This window comes from Rhinoderma darwinii, chromosome 2 (assembly GCF_050947455.1).
Source record: "Rhinoderma darwinii isolate aRhiDar2 chromosome 2, aRhiDar2.hap1, whole genome shotgun sequence".
Classification (NCBI taxonomy): domain Eukaryota; kingdom Metazoa; phylum Chordata; class Amphibia; order Anura; family Rhinodermatidae; genus Rhinoderma; species Rhinoderma darwinii.
The window spans coordinates 433578063-433595461 of record NC_134688.1 but is presented as its reverse complement, the minus strand read 5'-3'; the positions used below and the strand labels follow the sequence as shown (position 1 = coordinate 433595461).

The window sequence follows — 17399 nt, the reverse complement described above, 5'->3', positions numbered from 1 at the left end:
CAAAAAAATAAACCGCTATTGCTATATATATTATATATATGTGGATATATATATAATTATATACTCCCTACCTGCCTATTCTAATAGAATAAAAGAAAGAAAGGTAGATAGATAGAAAAAAAGATAGATGGATAGATTGTATAGATAGATAGAAATCTATCTATACAGAGAATGTTTTAGAGTGTAACTGTATTTTTTTGTAACTGTAACTGTAATCTTCTGGCAGCAATTCTCCCGAGTCTCTTTTTCTCCTCAAACTGAAACAATATTTGAGGAGAAGAAAAGAGGCAGGAGATTTACTGCCAGAAAACTCAAAATAAAACAAATGTGGTCGCTGTGATTTTCACAGCGACCACATGTTCAGGGACCATCAGATTGGTCCCTGATACTCTGCCCAGTGCCCAGAGCTGTTGGTAACAGCGAGGGCACAGGGCTGTGTGCACGCGATCGCGGGCACAGGGCTGTGTGCACGCGATCGCGTGCACACTGTTTTATAAGCAGAAATGCATGTGATCGCTGTGATTGGTTGTCACAGCGACCACATGTTCAGGGACCATCAGATTGGTCCCTGATACTCTGCCCAGTGCCCAGAGCTGTTGGTAACAGCGAGGGCACAGGGCTGTGTGCACACGATCGCGTGCACACTGTTTTCTATGCAGAAATGCATGTGATCGCTGTGATTGGTTGTCACAGCGATCACATGTTCAGGGGCCAAAAGATTGACCCCTGACATTCTGCCCAGTGCCCATGGCTGTTAGCAACAGCCAGGGCATAGAGCTGTGCGCACGCGATCACGCGTGCACAGTCTCTGAAGTGCGGCCGTATATATACTATACGCCGGACTTTAGAGACCCTGACCGCTGGCCGTATATTTACGGCCAGCGGTCGGGAACCTGTTAATATCCCTGTAATTAAAATCCCCCGTTATTACTACAGTACCAGCCTGTGCAGCCCGCTCCATCTGTTTATATATTTGACCTTCCATCTCCTCAGTTATATTGGGGGGGGGGGGGTTCTATAGATTACACCAAAAGTAATTTTTTTCAGTGTTTACCTCCCCTTGTAATTCCACCCACAAGGTTTCAACCTCCTCGCAATCTTCACCCTCTAATGTCTCTTTCACACTCACCTTCATATCACTTCTCACATACAGACATACACCACCGCCTTTCCTATTTGTTCTGTCTTTCCGAAACCGTGTAAAACCCTGTGGCTTTACAACCCAGTCATGTGAAGAGTCCAGCCATGTTTCAGCAACACCAACTATATCTATATTTTCTTACAGTACCAAGGCCTGCAGCTCCCCCATTTTGCTTGCTAGACTTCTGGCATTTGTGAACATACACTTTAACTTGCCTTTAAATGTTTCACTTTCAGTATTAGAAATGTGATTATTTGACATTATTTGGGCATTTTTGTTTTCATTGCCATTTTGTAACAAAAGGATCTCCTTATCCTGTTGTCTAGTCCTCTCCCCCATGGTCTATTTCTCCCCCCACCAATATAGTCTGACCCCTCTTTAACCTGACTACCCCTTTATTTCCTACATTGACCTCCCTCCTCAGCCTTAGTTTAAATATTCCGCCACCCCAGCTAGAATTCTCTCCCCCAGCACAGCGGACCCCCTTCCATTTAGGTGCAAATCATCTGCAGAATACAGTTTGTTTCCCAATGAAGAGTCAGCCCAGTGCTCTAGGTACCCAAAGCCTTCTCTTCTACACCAAGACTTCAGCCATGCATTTAACTCCCTGAGCTCACGCTGTCTTTCCTGTGATGCGCATGGCACAGGCAGTATTCCTGTGAATACAACCTTGGAGGTCCTTCCCTTCAGCTTGTAGCCTAGTTCTTTACAATTATTCTTAAGGCTCCTCCACCTACCATTTATTCTGTAGTTGGTACCCACAGACCACTGCAGCTGAATCACCAGCCCCTCCCAGCAATTTATCCACCAGTTCCACCACATGTCGAACCCTGTGAAGTAGCAGAACAACGGAACCGAGAACGCAATGTAAACAAGGCCTAATCCTCAAAGATGTCCTCTTCATGGGAAACAATTGCTTAGGAATAAACAAATCAACAGTGTTTGTGGGAATAAATATTCACATCTGTAGGAAGATACATTATTAGGCAGGAAATGAAGAACTCAGAAACTTAGAGTGAATCAGTAGACTTGCAGCATTCTTTGTGGGTGCCAAATGATCAAATCCGGACTTTGTCCATTAGTGAGGAAATAAAGAGGTAAACAAAAGGAATTCCTTGTGTTGTTTCATAAAGTACACATAATGTTGTCTAAGAACGCTGTCATAGAGCTATGAATATGGAGGTAAAAGGAAAGGTTCAGCATCTTAAAGAAGCATTATAAGTTATAGGTGCCAGGGTAAACCAATATATCCATCAAATTGTATTCCATATATCACATACATAATACAATTTGTGGCACTCAAGTATTCAAAAGTAAAACTTGAACTGGAAAACATTATTAATTGGAGATCTTTTAATTTAAAGAGCCCCTGTCAGATCTCCTGCCTATGACCAAACGCTCCTCTTCCTGTCCACTGCTGAGGTGGAGTGGGTGAGTAGACATTAGTGATTGACCCCACTGTGCCCACCCACTTTATATGAAAGACTGTGCAGATGTCCCACTATAGGAGCCAGCACAGGCTACAGGAAACTTCACGGACTACTACTTTGCCCATACTGCCATTGATCCATTAGTCCTTTTTTGCTTACCTCCAGCTAAACAAGTCCTAAGGACACTGCATACGGAATCCCCTATCTCTGCTTCCTAGACCACTTTGGGAATGACTTGGGACAGAGTGTGATATGGAGCATAAAGGGGCTGTATGAGTTTAGAAAAAAAGGTCTTTTTTTTTTTTTTAAGAAACTGCGCCAATCTTATCCATGGGCTGTGTCTGTATCGCAGCTCACCCTCATTAATTTAAAACCAAACAAAGCCCATAAGCAAGTATGGTGCGGTTTCTGGACATGAGTAAGGCTCTGTTAACATCTGCATTGAAAGCTCCATTAGGGGCATACGTTGCAGATCCGGCAGAGATTACCAGAACAAATAGCGCAGCATGCTGCGCTATTGTTTCCAGTAAAACCACAGTCACCCCGACGGAAAGCCGACGAAACTCATTATAGTCAATGGGTTCCGTCGGCCACCGGTGGAGTCCTTGGTGCAATGGAACCGTCGCTTCCGGTTTCCCCTTGATTTGCTCCTCTGATGGAGCGGAACAACAGAAAACAGCGACACAGGTGTGACCCTAGCCTAATCCCTTTTTTATCTAATCTTATACAACCCCTTTAACCCGTCAGTGACCGCCAATAAGCTTTTCACGGCGGCCACTAATGGGCTTTATTCTGATGCATATGCCTTTTCACGGTGCTGCATCAGAATAAATAAACAGAGCAGGGAGCCGTTAAATCTCCCTGCTCTCAGCTACCAGAGGTAGCTGAGGGCTGGGGGCATCCCTGGTCTAACGGGTGAGATCGATATCATTATCGATCTCACCCGTTTAACCCCTCAGATGCGGCGCTCTATAGCGTGCACAGCATCGGAGTTGTTTTGGAGAGAGGGAGGGAGCTCCCTCTCATCCCACCGACACCCGGCGATAAGATTGCCGAGTGTCGGTGTCTTCTATGGTAGCCGGGGGCCTAATAGGTCTGCCTGTAGTGAATGCCTGCTAGGTCATGCCAGAGAAATGGCCTAGCAGATGCCTGTCCGTTTTAAATGGACAGGCAGTAATACACTGCAATACAAAAGTATTGCAGTGTATTAAAAAAATGATCGAATGATCGCATACAACCACGACTATAAAGCTATTACATTATTTAATCCGCACGGTGAACACCGTAAAAAATTATAGACAATGGAAAAATTTCTGTTTTCTGTCAAAAGTGATAAAAAGTGATGAAAAAGTCGCATCTACTCCAAAATGGTACCAATAAAAACTACAAGTCGTCCCGCAAAAAAAAAGCCCTCATACAACCGCATCAGCGGAAAAATAAAAAAAAAGTTATGGCTCTTCAAATACGGAGACACAAAAACAAATAATTTTGAAAAAAAAGTTTTTATCGTGTAAAAGTAGTAAAACATACAAAATCTATACAAATTTGGTATAGTTGCAATCATTACAACCCACAGAATAAAGTTATTGTGTTATTTATACCACACGGTAAATGGCGTAGATTTAGGACGCAAAAAAGAGTGGCGAAATTTCAGTGTTTTATCTATTCCTCCCCAAAAATAAGTTAATAAAACGTAATCAATAAATTATATGTAACCCAAAATTGTGCTATTAAAAAATACAACTGGTCCCGCGAAAAACAAAGTTCTACAGCTATGTCGACCCAAAAATAAAAACGTTATAGCTCTTGGAATGGGACGATGGAAAAACGTAAAAAACAGCTTGGTCATTAAGGGGTTATCTTCAGTCAATCCTTAAATGTTGTCAAATTGTTACCTTATATTGTCTTCTAGCTTTACAAACAAATTCAGAAATAGAACATAAACTCTAAGGCGAACGATTCCTCCATATTTGCAGGACGTAACTTTTTGCATTTGTACTACTGAAATCTCATGTTTCTGTCCTCAGGACACCTTTAATATAATGAAATTAAAAGGTTTTTTTTTTTCCAAAGGACAGCTGTAAGGGACCGGCATGAGCAAGCTTATGTCATACATTTGGTGAGATCAATATAAAGCAATAATTCATGCTATGAGTAGGTAAGAGGATACTAAGCCTCATAGGAAGTGCACTGTAATGCAATGTGTTACCCAATGCACTTCACAAAACGCTTATTTTACATTAAAAGGAAAAATAGAGGGTTTATTTAAAGTAAAGCACTTTCTGGAAAGACACCATTTCCATCCATCGAACCCCCTTGAGCGTTTGCATTCATGAGGACTGGATATTTTTCTGGTTACACAACTCTGTGTATAAGAAATAAAAGTGCAGCAATAGACTTAAGAGAAAACAGAAGTGTGAATATATGCGAATGGTGTTCCCCATGGCTCCAAACAGTCTGCCATTTCATCATACACAAGGAGGGCAGAGCAGAGATTCCTTTCCTGGCATAAGTGGCAACACATGTTGGAGAGGGTGAGTGGAAAGTCTAGGGGGGCGGGAGTGGGTGACAGACTTATGGTAACAGGAAAGCCAAATGAAGACCGTTGCCATAATCTGAGAAGTATACTGTACATGAGATATATATATATATATATATATATATATATATATGAGAACTGCTGAACACGGTAAATACAGGCCATACTTTCCAGTTTCCCTAAAATGTAATAGATTATTCCCTTAGGGGAGACGGGAGCACAAGATAACAAGGTTTTCCCAATGCTATTGTCAGATAACGTCAGGGGTCTCACCTGCAGCTGAAATCAAGTAGGAAACGTGTGGTGACATCACTTTCCTTCATGAGCGGACTTTTCCATCATTTCATTTCTCTATGTAGATCACACCGGGTGTGCCGAACTCATACAGGTCAATACAAATAAGAGGACTGTTCTGTTCTTGTTCTCGTTGGGAAGAGAACTTCATGGAGAGATCGATTTATTTATTTTTAACCCAAATAATTTTGTTGTTCTGGTCACAGCGAGAAGTTTTGTGAACACAGTATTAATTATTTGCAAATATCTAATTACTAGGAAAAATAAAATTAGGTATAAAATGATTAGGTAAATCTAAAATACTAATTTGAATGTTATTTTTTATTTGGTTTCAAACAAAGCTCAGTAAGGGCTTGTTCAAATATAAATTGGGTCCTGCAGTATCTTTTACCTCAGGTGTACTACAAAAATGACAGGGAAACGAATGCCACCAGAAACATGGTAAATGGTGGGCCTTTTTTTTCTTCATTAGACTTGATGCCGGGTGTCTCCTCGAGCCAGATAAGAGATACGTTCCATGGAATGTTTCTCTGTCTAGCTATGGACGGCGGACAGGTATACAAAATAACATTTTTCTATCAGTTGTGTCCGGTTTAGGCAAAAAAAAAAAAAAGAATTGGCCGGATAAACTGTGAAGAGCTGGATAAGGTAAAACAATGGCCACAAAAATTTATTCGTGACAACGGTATTACTTTGAAAGGATTTTGATGCTCTCCAGGCTCCAGTACAACGGTCATAAGCAGTCTGCTAGAAGTTGGTTATTTTTAAAAAACATTTCCTTGAAAATAAAATCAATGAACACACATTTAGGAAGAGTGAAGACCACGAGACAATTTAAAGAGCTCCATTATACCAAAGTTTCAAGTTCAACTTCCGAGATTTGCTTGATATTGTTCCATATCTTTACAATTCATGTTCTGCTTGCCCCGTTTGGGTCACTACTCTGTAGTACCCTCACCCTTTTTACTTCTTGGTCTTTTGGCAAGAAACCAAGCAATAATGCTCCTCCATGTGGACTTCCCGTTAAGCAAAATGAAAACTGCAACTTAGCAGTCTTGAATAAGTAGTTTAAGGTCTCAAATCATTTTTCATTCCACAAAAATTGACTAAACGAGAAGCTATGCAAAGAAATATTTAGAGTCTCTCAACCCATTCCAAAATTGTCTGCAGTTATTAATTTATTATGGAAAATTTTCTTTGCACGTGATTGAACTAGATAGCATCATCTTCTCAGAGCTCTTCGATAAACCTTGAAGTTAGTAGAACCCCTTAAAGACAAACTAAGCAGCTAGAATAGAAATATATTTTGAACTTTAAAATGTAAAAGTAATCACAATACACTCAAATAGGGTTGGACACCCAAGTGATCCATGAACACCACAGGTCAGGTAAGAAAAAAAAAAAAAAAAGTATTCGGCTATGTTCACACGCTAAACTAAAAATGGCCCTAAGGTATTCTCCATTGCAAGAGAAAAAAAAAAAAGTATTTTTTTTCTATAAAAAAAAACAAAAAACAAACACAAAAAACAAAACACAGTGCCACTCCTTTCCATGGGCTATGTCTGGGGTTTTAGTTCATCCTCAGTCAATTGAATAGGTCCGAGATGCAATACCAGATGCCACCCATGGACGATGCAAGTGGTGCGATTTGTGTTTTTTTTCCTAGTCCCAGACTGCCCCATGAAAAAGTTGTACTTTAAGTTTGTCTTCCTGGGAAACAGTAATCATTAGCTAACTTTGGCACTAAAAAGGTTAAAATATTTTCAACATTAAGCTTCCATGTACTTCAAGTATTACGGTTAGAATTTTGCATGAATAGTGGTAATTACTAACATTTTTAGGAACTTCAAAGCCAAGAATTTCAGCAGTGATACTTGATAATTCTCTTTCCAGACTCTGTAAGCAATAACATAAAAAATACAGATCTTGGGGCAGCTCCAGAAATGATGGCAAGTCATCCGTGTGCATCACAGCATTAAGCCATAAGTAATCATCTTATGGTTTTCAAATTAGACTTTTGTTATTCACATGAAATACGATTAATGTACTTTGTCCAATGGAAACTATGGAGGGATCATCAATTTTCAGTGTAGCTGCAGCGGTTTAAGCAATTAACTGCATTCGGGGACAAGGGGTGAATGCAAGTTTGGTGTAAACGTCATAATTTAAAACTATGTAAAAACAACATTGAACTATACATAGTGGCCATGGTTACATAGCCCAAACCAATACAAAGTCAAAGCTGGGTGGCTTAAAAGATTAAAACGGAAAACGGTGGTACCATCTAGGGGAACATCATCAGAATTCCTGGGAGATTAAATCAGAGTTTGTCAGTCTCGTTTTGGAAGAAGGAACATATTTTCTGTTTATGTCCTTAATACCTATCCTGCTACTTGCACTCACCGTTTAGTGTTGCATATCAAAATTCCAAAGCTAAAACGCTAAAATAAAAAGGATAACTAAATCATGCATATATTTTTCTATTTTTGAAGAAAATAAAAAAATGTAACTTGTAGTTACGGTCACAATCAAGCTCCAGGGGCGTCACTAAGGTCTTGAAACGTCAGGGGAAATAACCCCAATACATATACCCCCCCTCCCCAAAAAAACATGTGTGCGTGTATATGTGTATATAGGAGACAGCATGTCTATGGCACTACGACCCTATAGCAATGGATAGGATTAGATACTGTGGCTCAGCAGACCGTATCACACATGATAGGATTAGATATAGGGCCCAGCTCACTGACATTGCGGCTCCAGCGCTGGACCCAGGAAAGGTAAGAATAATAATTGTTTTGCTTTTTTTAAGTGTTACAAATTTTTTGGGTGTGTGTGTTTTTTTACAGGTTTGGTAGTTGGACTACGTCGGATTCGAGGACTACTTCGATAACGGCGTATTTTGTATTCTCATTAAAATGGATAACGAGGATTGTGTTGGATTTTTATTTCAATAAAATATTTTTTCTATGTCTTTGTATTTTTCTAACCTTTATTATTACCACCTTAGTGATGGCCGCTGGCTGATTGACGACATCCATTACTAAGGCGAGGCTTAAAGAGGCTCTGTCACCAGATTTTGCAACCCCTATCTGCTATTGCAGCAGATAGGCGCTGCAATGTAGATTACAGTAACGTTTTTATTTTTAAAAAACGAGCATTTTTGGCCAAGTTATGACCATTTTTGTAGTTATGCAAATGAGGCTTGCAAAAGTCCAAGTGGGTGTGTTTAAAAGTAAAAGTCCAAGTGGGCGTGTATTAGGTGCGTACATCGGGGCGTTTTTAATACTTTTACTAGCTGGGCGCTCTGATGAGAAGTATCATCCACTTCTCTTCACAACGCCCAGCTTCTGGCAGTGCAGACACAGCGTGTTCTCGAGAGATCACGCTGTGACGTCACTCACAGGTCCTGCATCGTGTCAGACGAGCGAGGACACCGGCACCAGGGGCTTCAGTTGATTCTGCAGCAGCATCGGCGTTAGCAGGTAAGTCGATGTAGCTACTTACCTGCAAACGCTGATGCTGCTGCAGAATCAACTGTAGCCTCTGGTGCCGGTGTCCTCGCTCGTCTGACACGATGCAGGACCTGTGAGTGACGTCACAGCGTGATCTCTCGAGAACACGCTGTGTCTGCACTGCCAGAAGCTGGGCGTTGTGAAGAGAAGTGGATGATACTTCTCATCAGAGCGCCCAGCTAGTAAAAGTATTAAAAACGCCCCGATGTACGCACCTAATACACGCCCACTTGGACTTTTACTTTTAAACACACCCACTTGGACTTTTGCAAGCCTCATTTGCATAACTACAAAAATGGTCATAACTTGGCCAAAAATGCTCGTTTTTAAAAAATAAAAACGTTACTGTAATCTACATTGCAGCGCCTATCTGCTGCAATAGCAGATAGGGGTTGCAAAATCTGGTGACAGAGCCTCTTTAATATTAGACATGAAGAGGCTAACACTAACCCCCATTATTACCCCGGTACCCACCACCACCAGGGGTAACGGGAAGAGCTGGGTACGATCCAGTACCCGACCATCTGTAGCAATGATCGGGCAGTGGCATGGTATTATTAGGCTGGGAAAGCCCAAAAACAGTGGCCTCTCTCACCCTGGTAATGCTAGGCTGCTGCTGCTGTGTTGTATTTGGCTGGTTATAAACTACATCGCTCTTTCCAATTTTTTTTTTTTTAAATGACGTGGGGACCCCCCCCCCATGTTTCATAACCAGACAGATACAACACAGCAGCCTAGCATTACCAGGATGGGTAGGGCCACAGTTTCTGGCCTTTCTCAGCCTAATAACACCAGCCTGCGGCAACCCCAGTGCCCGACCATCACTAAAGATGGTGAGGAACTGGATCGCACCTGACTCTTCCCAGCACCCCTGGTTGCGGTGGGTAGCAGGGTAATAATGGGGGTTAGTGTTAGCCTCTGAACCAGCTAACACTAAGTCCCGCCTTAGTAACAGACGCTGTTAATCAGTCAGTGGCCATTACTAAGGCGGTAGTAATAAAGTTTAAAAAAATACAAAGACATATAAAAAAATAGATTTATGGAATTAAAAAAACCCACACAACCCTCATTAACCATTGTATTGATAATAAAAAAAAGCCGTCATCTAAGTAGTCCTCGAATCCGACGTAGTCCAACAACCGAACCTGTAAAAAAACACAAACACAGACAAAAAACATTAGTAAGGGCCTGTTCACATCAACGCTGCCCTTCCATTGAGGGGTTCCATCTGAGCTTTGTCGGGTAACCCCTCAATGGAAAGGCAAACTGAAACCTCAGCTTCCGTTTCCCTCACCATTGATCTTCATGGTGACTGAAATGTTGCTAAAGGTTTCCGTTTGTCAATGTCATGACAGAGTTTCGTTGTTTTGACGGAATCAATAGCGCAGTGGTATTAGTACACAGTGATCCAGAATCACTGGAGAATATAATGCCACAAATATTGAAGTCGTTACCAATCACCTTTTAAAGGGGTTATCTCACAAAGGAAACCCCTTTTCAAATGGAAAATGAGCTCATCACCATGGGTCCAGCGTAGACTTCCCTGGGGGAAGCCATCATTTGCCAGAAGTAATGTAGTAGTACATTATAATTTCAATGGCCGTCCATGTAATACATGGATGGCTACAGTCCACCAGAGCGATGTTTTCTAGCAGATCTCTTCTCCAGTTTTACCGTTAAAGACGCCAATTTTAGTTTTTTCATTTTTTGTTTTTCTATTGTTGCATTCCAAGAGCCATAACTTTTTTATTTTTCCATTGAAAAACCAATGTAACGACTTGTTTTTTGAGGGACAAACTGTAGTTGTTTTTAACGGAACTATTTAATATATCATATACTATACTGAAAAACAATTCTTTGTGGAGTGGAATGGGAAAAGAACAGTGATCCCTCCATTGTTCTTTGCGTCTCATTTTTACAGCGTTCACCGAGCTGTAAAAACGGACATGTTAGCTTTATTCTGCAGGTAAATACGATTATGGCGATACCAAAATTTATTAAAAAAAATTAATGATGTACTACTTTTACATAGAATAAACAATATGTTAAAAAAAAAGAAATTATTTGGTGTCGCCATGTTCTGAGATCCATAACTTTTTTTTTTTTTTCATCTCTCAGTTCTTCAGTGTTAGGGCTTGTTTTTTTTTTGGGGGGGGGGGGCAGCTAAAATTTTTATTGGTGCCATATGACTGGATATTTGGAGTACATATGACTATCACCTTTTACTCCATTTTATTTTTTGGGGGGGGGGGGGGTAGCGAGATGACCAAAAAAAGCAGTGCTAGAATTGTGAATTTTTTTTCCCTACGCCGTTCACACGATAGTTTAAATAATGTGATGTTTTACTAGTTCAGACTCTTATCAATGTGGCGATAGCAAATATGTTTACTTTTTTTTTATAACTTACATCATTTAACTTTTTTTACTTTTAGTTATTTAACATTTTTTATATTTAAAAAAAAATCTTATGAAAAAAAAATAACTTTTTTTTTTGTCCCCCTAGGGGACTTTACCCTGCGATTATTAGATTGCTCATGCAAAACACTGCAATTCTTAGGTATGGCAGTGTGTTGCCTCTGACAAGGCTTAATAGTAGGGCACAGATTGCAGACCTAGAGGCCTTCAATAGGCCACTGGATGCCATGGCAACCGTTAGGCATCCCGTGATTCCATCGCGGGGGTGATCGCAGGACAAAGGGAGCCCCTCCTTCGGTCTAACCTCTCAGATGCTGCGGTCAATATTGACCGCAGCATCTGAGAGGTTAAAGGGGTTTTCCCATCTTGGACATTTATGGCATATCCACAGGATATGCATAAAAGTCAGGTAGATAGATGCGGGTCCCATCTCAGAGTTCTCTCATACCAACTATTGCAGGTATGAGTGAGTCAGCTGTTTGAAACAAACTGGCACACGCCACGTATGGCGCGGGCTCAGCTCCTGAGCTCACACCATGTTGGGGTAGCGCACTTCTAACGTAACTGTATGTTGGATGTTGCTAAGGGGTTAAAACAGGTGAGCACTGAACGAGGGGGACGTCCCTAGGATGTCCATATGCCCTACCAGAGCATGTGGAGAGTGGTGGCATCCACTGTCGGTGCCTATCTCTTTGATACCCAATAGTTTTTATTACAACATTTCAATTAACAGGTAGTCATCAAAAATATGTTACACATGTAACCATAAAAACTTCTGGATCGTCGGGTTACAAAAATGCATGACACAAACATACAGAATTATTGTAATTGTGGACTGACTTTTTGGAATGATTTCTTCCTAAGTTTTTATTGCCTGGCCACTAAAAAAAACCTGTTTATTTCAAGTATTACTAGGCAATGTGTGATGTCTTCATTTAAAGACTGATTCTTTGAGTGGCCTGCCCTGAAATGTAGGGCACCACGGGACACAGAGGAGTCTTTGCCCCATATGCGTAAAGAAATAAAGGGCATTTCAAGAATCTACTACTATTGATGCATAATCTCAACCCAGAAGTGGTTTATATCACGCGTGCTTCATTTTGCTCTTGTCCTACCCAATCTAGGAGTCAACTATTAGGGTATGTTCACACGCAGTGTTTTAAGATGTAATTCGGGCTTTTTACACCACAAATTATGCCTGAAAAAACGCCTTTTAATACACCTACAAACATCTGCCCGTTGCTTTCAATGGGAATTACGATGTTCTGTTCCCATGAGCCTTTATTTTACGCGTCACTGTAAAAATACGGCGCGTAAAATGACGGCTCGTCAAAAGAAGTGCAGAGCACTTCTTGGGACGTTTTTGGAGGCGTTTTTCATTGACTCCATTGAAAAACAGCTCCAAAAACAACGCCGCGAAAAACGCGAGTTGTTAAAAAAAAACGTCTGAAAATCAGGAGCTGTTTTCGCCTGAAAACAGCTCCGTATTATCAGCCGTTTTTGCTCACCGCGTGTGAACATACCCTTACATTCTTATCTGGTTCTGGAATAAAACGCTAGGCCTAAAGAAATGTCAGAGAGAGGAGGAAAGAAGGAGCAGGTTGGGATGTATCAATAAAGATCTCTATACCACTCAGGGTCTGTGGAAAGCTGGGTCAAATTTTGGTTTTGGTGGCAATTTTCTCCAAGTCGCAACAAAACAGTATTATTTTGCAACGATTTAAAGAAGATTGGGGGAGGGGGGACACAAATTGACCACGAGGTGTAAACGCAGCGATCAGTGAGTAAGTGAGTCCAGAGACCGCGGAAGAGAAAATTAAAACACTTCATAGGAGAGGACAAGTTAGGGACTCACATATCCAGGCATTTTTTTTTCTATTTTAATGGGAATTGCGCTTTAATTGCAAAAACACATGGACATTATTTTGCTTCTGACCATTCTGATTTTCTAGTTCTAGAGACACAGCATGCCATAAAGATAGGTGCAGTGATTTATAGCAAGCGTGTGGGTTGTTACAATACTTGTGTATACATTTCTATTCTATCGTAAGGGCTCCACATCACATAAAATATAGATGATATAAAAGGTTTATATAGTGCTGAAACACTCGGGCAGTACAAATAGCAGATACACAGGAATAAAAAAAATCGCTGAATTTACGCTGCAAAGATAAAAAATAAAAAAAAAGCAAGATAAATTAACATGCTGCAGATTTTGAAATACGCATTGCAAGTCAATTTTGGGGCGGAAAAATTCTGCAACGTGTAGAGGAGATTATATACTTTGCTATTACTATATTAAGCTGCGGATTTGCTGTGCAGCAAATTGGCACACAGTACCCATCGTGTCCGTGTGGCATGAAGATGCTCGATTATAACAACGGGACTATCCATATACACATTCAATTTTTCCATTAAGCAGCTGTATCTTTCGCTACGGCGGGTTCAGTGTCAGCGGATCCTCCGTGTCTCTGACATGCAAGATCCACCTGTAATCTATCACATCTAAGTTATAAACTTTGGCCTCATTCACACGACCGTAGTGGTGTGCACGGCCGTGATTTTCGGCTCGGACGGCCGCGGAGTGTCACCCACGTGTTGCCTGCAAATCGCGGGCCATGCACATGGCCGTGTGTATTCACTTCAATGAGCCTGGACGCAAAATACGGCCGTAATAAGACATGTCCTATCTTTTTGCGGTCCAGGCTCCTTGGCAATGAACGTACCGTAAGGATCGTGTGCACGGACCCATTGAAATTAATGGGGCCGCAACTCACCCGCAGATTTGCGGCCGCAAAAATACATTCGTGTGCATGGGGCCTTAGATGTGATGGATAACAGGTGGATCCTTCGCGCCCTGCTTTCACTGAATCCGTCAGTCGAGAATTCGGCGAACAATACAGTTGCTCTGTATACAGGATAATAATATTTACCGGGTTGGTTTAATATGAAATATTATATTCTATAAAATGGCAAATAATTCTGACATTTTAAAAATAAGGAAGATTTCCACGCTAAAAGTCATAGCCACGATAAAATACCTAAATTATTGTTTGGGAGAGCATTAAAATGAAAACTATTAAGCAAGACAAATAAAAGGCCTACATAAGGGGGAAAAGCAGGCTTTTAGATTCCAGGGCAGTCAAAGACAACTGTACCCTGTAAGCAGAAGGCCATAAATAATTCCTTAACGCTGCAAGAAAATGACTCATTCTTTTTGGTGGTTATGACTGAAGTTTGAGCTAACAAAAAATGATGAATCTGTAAGAAAATATATTTTTGTACAACAGGGCATTCAACCTTTGCTAAAGAAGGAATTTTCCAGTGTCTGGAAAAACAAAATGTATTTTTAAAAGGCACACGCGATGTTCCTTATGCCAATGCAAAAAAAAGGCCATTCAATGAACAGTACAAGCAGCATTGCTGCAAATCCATAATCAATCGCTCTTACCAACCCCACCGCAGAGAATACTTACATTAGTCGCCAGAACGCTGATCAGAAGGGGATTTTCTCCCACTGGCATTACACTAAAAACATACCAACTCGATTGCACAACCCCCACTATAAGCAGAAGCCAAATGCTATTATCCACTCAGTAGATCATGCTTGGATTTCTATGCTTGAACTAACAATGCTTCTTATTTCACACAGATGATATGCAGGAAATAGTTAAATAGGGTTTCCAGTCCTAAGAAATTGATGGCTTTTGCGAAGGATAGGCCATTAATTTCTGATCATTGGGGGTCCGACTCCAGGCACCCCTGCTGATCAGCTGTTCTGAAGGGGCCGCAGCTCTCCTCCGAACAATGCTTCCCCTTCATTACAATCACTGCTCGTACTGTGAATCGCCAGAACGCCTGTAGCGGCGGTTCACTTGAATACGAGAAGGCTGTAATACTGCGAACTGCTGCTACTAAAAGTGGGTCGGCGATTAACAGTACAAGCAGATAAAGAATAAAGTGGAAACTGAGCTAATCCGAACACCTTCAAAATAGCTGATCGGTGGAGGTGACGGGAGTCGCACCCCCACTGATCACATATTGACAACCTATCCTGAGGATAGGCCATCAATTTCCTAAGACTGGACAGCCCCTTTAAGGCTTTCAAGTTGTCGAATGATCTGAAACGTGATGCGCTTCCCATCTCTTTTGATGGGAATTAGTTACATAGGTTCCAAAAATCGTTCCCTTGGAAAATAATAATGCTGTGTGTAACATGTAGATTTACATTGTTTATTCCAGCAGATTTCACCCCTCTCAATATACTGCGTAAAATCTGATGCATAATACGTAGGAAATATATAGAGGATAACATACAGAAAATCTGCAACAAATCTGAAATGTGAACATGGGTGAAAAAAATTGTTCTAAAACGTTCCAGTGAGGTGGCAGACTTCCATTTTTTTTTTTCTTGGGTTTAGACATTTTATAAGACACTGCCATTTATGAAGTTTATGCATATTTATAGAATATTACAGATCGCTTATTGGGGGTTAAAGTAGCATTAACTGAATTGGCAGAAGAAGCAAAACTACATCACAATACAACTTCTAATCCATGTTAAGTAATATTTCAGGTGACATCACAATATGGACTCTGTTTGATTGAGAATCCGTAAAGCTTGGCGGAATTATACCCGCTGTATGTTGGAGCATGTGAACTAGCTCTGTAATGGCAGAATAACCATTGTAAACGTTGCCGGCTCGCAGCAACCAGACTGTTAAATTATTTACATAATGTTTTTATGCATTCACTGCTCAGGACACGTGTTTTTGGAACAGCTTTCTAAACAATTAAGAATGGGATTTCTGCAAATTCTGAAAAGATTTCCGGTTTCCTTCTTACAATATAGACAAGTCGCATACATTGCTTTTTCCTTGGAAAATAGTAACTTACCGCAAATTACATACACTTACCAAACTTGCTATTCATTATATGTAAAAATTGTATTCCTAAAGTTTGGTTCCAATGGATAATTACTTTTTCACTCTACAGTGAAGGAAATAAGTATTTGATCCCTTGCTGATTTTGTAAGTTTGCCCACTGTCAAAGACATGAACAGTCTAGAATTTTTAGGCTAGGTTAATTTTACCAGTGAGAGATAGATTATATAAAAAAAAAAAAAAAAAAGAAAATCACAGTCAAAATTATATATATTTATTTGCATTGTGCAGAGAAATAAGTATTTGATCCCTTTGGCAAACAAGACTTAATACTTGGTGGCAAAACCCTTGTTGGCAAGCACAGCAGTCAGACGTTTTTTGTAGTTGATGATGAGGTTTGCACACATGTTAGATGGAATTTTGGCCCACTCCTCTTTGCAGATCATCTGCAAATCATTAAGATTTCGAGGCTGTCGCTTGGTAACTCGGATCTTCAGCTCCCTCCATAAGTTTTCGATGGGATTAAGGTCTGGAGACTGGCTAGGCCACTCCATGACCTTAATGTGCTTCTTTTTGAACCACTCCTTTGTTGCCTTGGCTGTATGTTTCGGGTCATTGTCATGCTGGAAGACCCAGCCACGAGCCATTTTTAATGTCCTGGTGGAGGGGAGGAGGTTGCCACTCAGGATTTGACGGTACATGGCTCCATCCATTCTCCCATTGATGCGGTGAAGTAGTCCTGTGCCCTTAGCAGAGAAACACCCCCAAAACATAATGTTTCCACCTCCATGCTTGACAGTGGGGACGGTGTTCTTTGGGTCATAGGCAGCATTTCTCTTCCTCCAAACACGGTGAGTGGAGTTAATGCCAAAGAGCTCAATTTTAGTCTCATCTGACCACAGCACCTTCTCCCAATCACTCTCAGAATCATCCAGATGTTCATTTGCAAACTTCAGATGGGCCGGTACATGTGCCTTCTTGAGCAGGGGGCCTTTGCGGGCACTGCAGGATTTTAATCCATTACGGCGTAATGTGTTACCAATGGTTTTCTTGGTGACTGTGGTCCCAGCTGCCTTGAGATCATTAACAAGTTCCCCCCGTGTAGTTTTCGGCTGAGCTCTCACCTTCCTCAGGATCAAGGATACCCCACGAGGTGAGATTTTGCATTGAGCCCCAGATCGA

General features: G+C 41.0%; 2 protein-coding genes across 3 annotated transcripts in view; one reads left to right on the top strand and one right to left on the bottom strand.

Moving 5' to 3' along the window:
• CMSS1 (cms1 ribosomal small subunit homolog) overlaps nt 1-17399 on the bottom strand; it is a 338049-nt gene that overhangs the window by 244815 nt on the left and 75835 nt on the right. The window contains exon 1 of one of the 2 annotated variants that reach the window (XM_075854437.1): nt 14811-14874. The exons of the other annotated variant lie outside the window; for it this stretch is intronic. Coding sequence (XP_075710552.1) covers nt 14811-14858 — 48 coding nt within the window. The 5' untranslated portion in view covers nt 14859-14874. Of the gene's footprint in view, nt 1-14810; nt 14875-17399 lie in introns of those variants that run through there. 2 annotated transcript variants of the gene reach the window in all.
• Nucleotides 1-17399, top strand: part of FILIP1L (filamin A interacting protein 1 like) — a 250010-nt gene that overhangs the window by 179473 nt on the left and 53138 nt on the right. The gene's annotated exons all lie outside the window — the stretch shown is intronic.